Genomic DNA, 593 nt, shown 5'->3' with positions numbered 1-593 from the left:
GAGTCAAACATCATATCTCTGCTATGTGTCCACTGTAATCTGTGTTTGGGAGGTTGCAAAGAAGCAGCATGTACTCAACTATGACCCCTAATATGATGCAAATGTTTTTATATGCCTTTGTGTCCTAAAATCTATAGTGTTTAGGTCAGTGACTGCCCATTCCGGTGCCACTTGATAGTGTTGTATACCTGTTCATTAGCTGCAAGCTGAGTGAGGAATTCATCCACGTTTTCCAGAGTGTTGCCGACCTCAAGACGATCATAGATACGATCAATAAGTTCTGTGTCATTTGAAACGTTTGAGCTCAGCAGTAACTCTGCCACCTGGGATGGGGCCAGTTCCGACAAGACTTGGGCCTTCAACAAAAGCAAATCAAATAAAGTAAATAATCAAGGATGTCAAATGGAATTTTTTGCAAAGTTACAAAGCAAAAGCAGTTATTCAATTATGGCAGAACAAGTTAGGGACTGCGGTAGGCACATACACTGGAGAAATTTGGATTGAGAGCTTGTAACTCTTGTATGGTTGCAAATTTGGAGAAGTTGCCAAAGTTTGCCTGTAGCCAGAGTTGACTACCATTGACAGATGAGATG

General features: G+C 41.3%; 1 protein-coding gene across 1 annotated transcript; it reads right to left on the bottom strand.

Annotated features, from left to right (window-relative positions):
- Positions 1-188: 188 nt before the first annotated feature.
- LOC106512231 (uncharacterized) lies at positions 189-593 on the bottom strand (the record flags this gene model as incomplete). The annotated part of the gene is given in 2 exon segments (XM_014000898.1): positions 189-356; positions 485-593. Coding segments are annotated over 2 exon segments (277 nt in total), but the record flags the coding sequence as incomplete, so codon positions are not given.

This window comes from Austrofundulus limnaeus, unplaced genomic scaffold, assembly GCF_001266775.1.
Source record: "Austrofundulus limnaeus strain Quisiro unplaced genomic scaffold, Austrofundulus_limnaeus-1.0 Scaffold5014, whole genome shotgun sequence".
In the NCBI taxonomy this organism is placed as follows: Eukaryota; Metazoa; Chordata; class Actinopteri; order Cyprinodontiformes; family Rivulidae; genus Austrofundulus; species Austrofundulus limnaeus.
This window is presented reverse-complemented; position numbering and strand designations above follow the sequence as displayed.